Source organism: Ornithorhynchus anatinus, chromosome X2, assembly GCF_004115215.2.
Source record: "Ornithorhynchus anatinus isolate Pmale09 chromosome X2, mOrnAna1.pri.v4, whole genome shotgun sequence".
Lineage (NCBI taxonomy): Eukaryota > Metazoa > Chordata > Mammalia > Monotremata > Ornithorhynchidae > Ornithorhynchus > Ornithorhynchus anatinus.
Genome location: NC_041750.1, coordinates 6,482,673 through 6,487,215, shown reverse-complemented (window position 1 = coordinate 6,487,215; position 4,543 = coordinate 6,482,673). Strand labels below are relative to the sequence as shown.

The 4,543-nt window shown below is 56.3% G+C and overlaps 1 protein-coding gene across 2 annotated transcripts; it reads right to left on the bottom strand.

The window, feature by feature from the left end:
- Positions 1–211: 211 nt before the first annotated feature.
- Positions 212–3,912, bottom strand: ABHD14B (abhydrolase domain containing 14B). 2 transcript variants are annotated; one of them, XM_029053417.1, is made up of 4 exons: positions 3,810–3,912; positions 2,756–2,986; positions 2,037–2,278; positions 212–1,348 (listed from the first exon to the last, which is right to left on the bottom strand). In XM_029053417.1, the coding sequence occupies exons 1-4, from the start codon at positions 3,910–3,912 to the stop codon at positions 1,169–1,171; spliced, it is 756 nt and encodes a 251-aa protein (XP_028909250.1). In that variant the 3' UTR covers positions 212–1,168. The 2 variants fall into 2 exon arrangements, with proteins under 2 accessions (XP_028909250.1, XP_001506841.2); XM_001506791.5 differs by lacking the exon at positions 3,810–3,912 and adding an exon at positions 3,572–3,669.
- Between the last annotated feature and the right edge of the window lie 631 nt (positions 3,913–4,543).

The following is a 4,543-nucleotide window of genomic DNA, read 5'->3' as shown; positions in this document are numbered from 1 at the left end:
ATGTGAGTTCCATGTGGGCCGGGGACTGTGTCCAACTTGATTAACTGGTATCTACCCCAGCACTTAGACCACTGCTTGCCACATAGTAAGCGCTTAAGCGCTTACTGCGCTTATATGGCAGTATAACGAGGTGGGGACACGGCATGGAACAGAGCCACGTGAGATATTGCTTGAAGACGGCGCTGGGAACAAAAGGACAAGCCAGGGGGAATGGGATGAAGTCTCATCTGTTTATTTCAACTCTCCGCTGAGGACTGGAGACACAAGCAGAAATGCTCCTGCCACCCCACCCTATCACACCTCACCTCCAGCTTTTGGAAACCACTGTCTAAGGAGTGCAGAGGTTCCTAGAGATAGAAATAGCTGGACACCGCTGGGCAGGTGGAGGAAGCGCTGACGGCCAGTGGTGGGCAAGAAAGGAGCAGGAAGCCAGGAAGGTGGTTTCCTCCAAGTCCCAAGCAATGGGTAGCTGGTCTCCTGCCTCCTTTGAGACTGAACTCAACCCAGGATGAACAGGTTGAGATTTGGAGAAAGAAACACTTGGAGAGAGTGCTTACCCTGGAAACTGACTCCCTAGGGCCACAGAGGACTCAGAGAACAGCGTCTTCCAGAGAAGTCCACTCTGGAACGCTCAACCGGAACTGTGGGCAGAGAGGAAGGCAAGGGGAAGAGGTTGTGGGAAGGGGTGAGGGGGAAAGGAGGCTAGTTAGGAAAGCTTCACACCTAGATTACCCTCCATCAGGCTCGATTCCCTTCCCTTCACCAGATTAATTCTTCTGATTTAACTTCCTTGGTTCGTCACTATGAGAGAGAGAGAGAGAAAGAGAGAGAATGAATGAGAATGAGCCCAGGCAGAGACAGAGAGAACGAAGCAGACTGACTCCAAGAAGACAGATCCCAGGCAGACAGACTGCTAGACCCCGGGCTGATGAACGACAGACAGATCCCAAGCAGACAGACCAACTCCAGCAGACCCCAGCCAGACATAGAGGCAAAGAGAGTCCAGCTAGGCCCAAGACAGATGGACCATCCTCACTCAGAGAGGAGTGGTAGGGGCCAGCAAGGAGTCCCCGCATCTCCAAGAATGATCACGACATAAAGCCAGGTACTTCCACTCAGCAAGAGGAGTACATGGGCAACTGGGAGATGCGGGTGAACTCGTTGGCCCTCATGCCAGGCCCTGCAGAAAGTCCAGCAGCCCAGTGTGCCACTCGTCTGGCTTGTCCAGATAGCAGGGGTGCCCGGCCCCCTTCATCAGCAGGACGCGGTGGTTGGGAAGGTGCTGGAGATGTTTAAAGCTGGACTCCCCCATTTCGTCCTGGTCTCCGTACACGATCAGGGTGGGTATCTGGGAGTGTAGAACGATAGGGAGGTGCAACATCAGGGACATGCCCATGTCAGGGATGAAATTCTGGCTTACACTCACATGCCCGTGTCAGGGACGAAATTCTGGCTACGCTCTCCAACCCCTAAGCGTCGTTGGCGGGGTGAGAAATCCAACCCCTGTGTCCTCTCCTGTGATTAATCTCCCTCGGCCACTCAGACAACCCTCAGCCCCCATCTCCGGATCCCCTTGGTGGGGATTGGCCCGGGGTAGTAGGAGACGCTAGACTGCAAGCTCTTTGTGGGTAGGGACCGTGTCTACCAACTGTATTGGACTCTCCCAAGTGCCTCGGTACAGTGGTCTGCACACAGTCTCTGCCCAATAAATGACACTGATTGATTGACGAGTGAAACCTAAGTGGGAATGGGGAGGCTAGACATTCTCATGCCCAGGGGGAACTCCCAAAAGGAGCTGTCAGGGCATACCCCCTTCTCATGTGTGTCATCTAAACCTGGTCCAACCCTTAAGTTCTCTCCCCTGTCTGCTCAGGGTTTCCAGGATGAATTTCCTGCCCCAGAGTGTCTGAGATGCTTTTAAGCCTTGCTCTGAAATCCCATCTCTCATGAGGTGTCCATCCCACTCGTGGGTGCCCCATCCTTGCCCTCTCAAATCCCATTTCCTGTCCCTGAGCTATCCCTGGAATAGCCTGTACCTTCACACTGCTGTACTGTGCCACACTGAACTTCTCCGTGCAGATGGGGGCGACGGGCACATAGCCTCGGAGCTGGGTGCTGTGCTCAGTGAGGAAGGGCAGGGAGTACATGCCGCTGAGGGAAGGGCTGACCACGACAGCAGTGCCCAGTCCAAGGGCCTCCCACACTTCTTGCAGGAAGCCGCTGGGGGCAGGTTGGCCAAGGGGAGTGGGTGCCGTGGCTCCTTTGGAGCGACCCAGGCCTGGGAAAGGGAGAGGAAGCAGAGGAAAGAAGACAAAAATAGTGAAGAGAAGATATGGGGCTAGGGGGATAAGTCCCTGGGATTCCAGCTTTATCCCTCTCCGGGCTACCACATCCGTAGCCCTTGGAGGTTGGGGAGGCAGTGGGGACAACTCTGCCATAAGGCTCGAGGCAGGCACGAGTTGGAAGGGGCAGAGTGCAAAAGTTCAAGCCAAGAAATGGCTGTGGGGCCCATGAGTCCTCTGTGGCTTTACTGCAGAACAGTAAAGGTTTCCCTCTCATACAGAGGCTTCCGTGTGACTTTGGAATCACTGGCCGATGGGTCAGGGCCTCTGGAGGGAGCACGCCCATCAGCGTCACAACAGTGGAAGAGCTCTGCACCCACTGAGATGAAGACTCCCATTCAACCTCCCCCGTGGAACTCGAGGGTGCCCCCCCCACTTGGGCAGCGGGGCCATCCACCTCCTTCACCCTATACCTGGCAGGTCAATGGCCACGGCCCTATAGCCAGCTTGGGCCAATTTGGTCAGCGAACCCAAGTTGAGCCAGGTCTCTGAGGAGAAGCGAATGCCATGGAGCAGCAGCACGGAGAAGCGAGGGGACTGCCCGGCGGCCGGCAGAGCCTCTCGGTAGAAGAGACTCTGGCCCTGTACTGTGATGGTGTTCTCGTTCAGCTGCACGTCTGCCATGTCGCCCACGGTTGTCGTGCCTACAGGGACAAAGCTGAGAGGGTGAGGCGAAGTCCAGGGTAGGAGGGGGGCGGGAAGGAGGGCAGAGTGCGAGGACTGAAGAGGGCAGGGAGAAAGGCCACTGGAGAGCGGGGGAGGCTGGAGGCAGGCTCTGGATGGGGCGCCTTGCACCCAGTAATGATCTGTTCTACGGTCCGGCTCCAAACGGGCCCGGGTTGCAGGGGCCCAACAGGCTGAAGTCCCAGCCCGGGGCCCCTTTAAACACCAAGGACCTGGCCTCAAGTCCTAAACGTGCCCCAAGCCCGAGGCTCATTTCCAGACTTGCAAAAACATGGCTGCCCAGCCTGACACACGATACTGCCTGACTGCCGGGAAAGGAAACTCCACAATCGCCGCAGCCAAGGCTAGAAGTCCCTGTCCCCGGGGTCTGCCCTGACACGGTCCCAAGGCCCGTGCCTCTATGGAGTCCCGGGGCCACTCTAGGGGCCGGAGGTCGGGGAAGCCAAAACTGAGCAGAAGCAGAGGGAAGAGGGGCCGGCAGGGTGGGGTGGGGTGGGGGGGACAGACAGAGGGAGGGGAAGAGGGGACGAAGCCGGGGCAGGTACCTGGTGGGTACAGTCGGGTCTCCAGAGGGCCACTAACGAAGGCTTTCTGTGAGCAGAGCAAAGGGAAGGTGGGGAGTAGGAGTGGGAGTGGGGTGGGTAGGCGGGATGAAGGAAGGGAAGGGGCAGAGCTAAGAGGCGGACGCCGGACCCTCGCACGGCATTTGGGGACCCCTGGTGGCCACCGGGCTACCCCGCACTACCCCGCACCCGGATTATCCGCTCCCTGCCACCGACCTACCCTCCGGGGCGTGGGTGGGGATGGCAACCTGGACACCCGGCTTCGCTGGTTCTCCGAGCGACCCCCCGAGCCACCTTCCCTTTTCGGACTTCCGTTTCTCCATCTGTGAAAAGGGGTGGGCGAGGGGGCTCGTCATTCATTCATTCAATAGTATTTATTGAGCGCTTACTATGTGCAGAACACTGTACTAAGCGCTTGGAATGGACAAATAGGCAACAGATAGAGACAGTCCCTGCTCTTTGACGGGCTTACAGTCTAATCGGGGGAGACAGGCAGACGAGAACAATGGCAATAAATAGAGTCAAGGGGAAGAACATCTCATAAAAACAGTGGCAACTAAATAGAATCAGGGTGATGTACATCTCATTAAACAAAATAAATAGGGTGATGAAGATATATACAGTCGAGCGGACAACTGTGGGCCCTCTGGACAGAGATAGAGGGAGAGGTCTCAAAGAGACAAGCGCTTAGTACACAGTAAGCGCTCAATAAATACGATCGAATGAGTACACGCAAAATGGCTCTCGTTTTGTAGCATTCACTGCAACTGGAGGGATGTAAACCAAATCGCAGGCGACTCCTCTCAAGAGAAGCAGGGTGGTTTAGTGGAAAGAGCCCGGGCCTGGGGAGATCCGACGGCGATTCCAGGCGAGTTCTAATCCCGCCATCCCCCCTTGTCTGCTGTGTGACCTTGGGCAAGTCACTTAATAATAATAATAATGTTGGTATTTGTT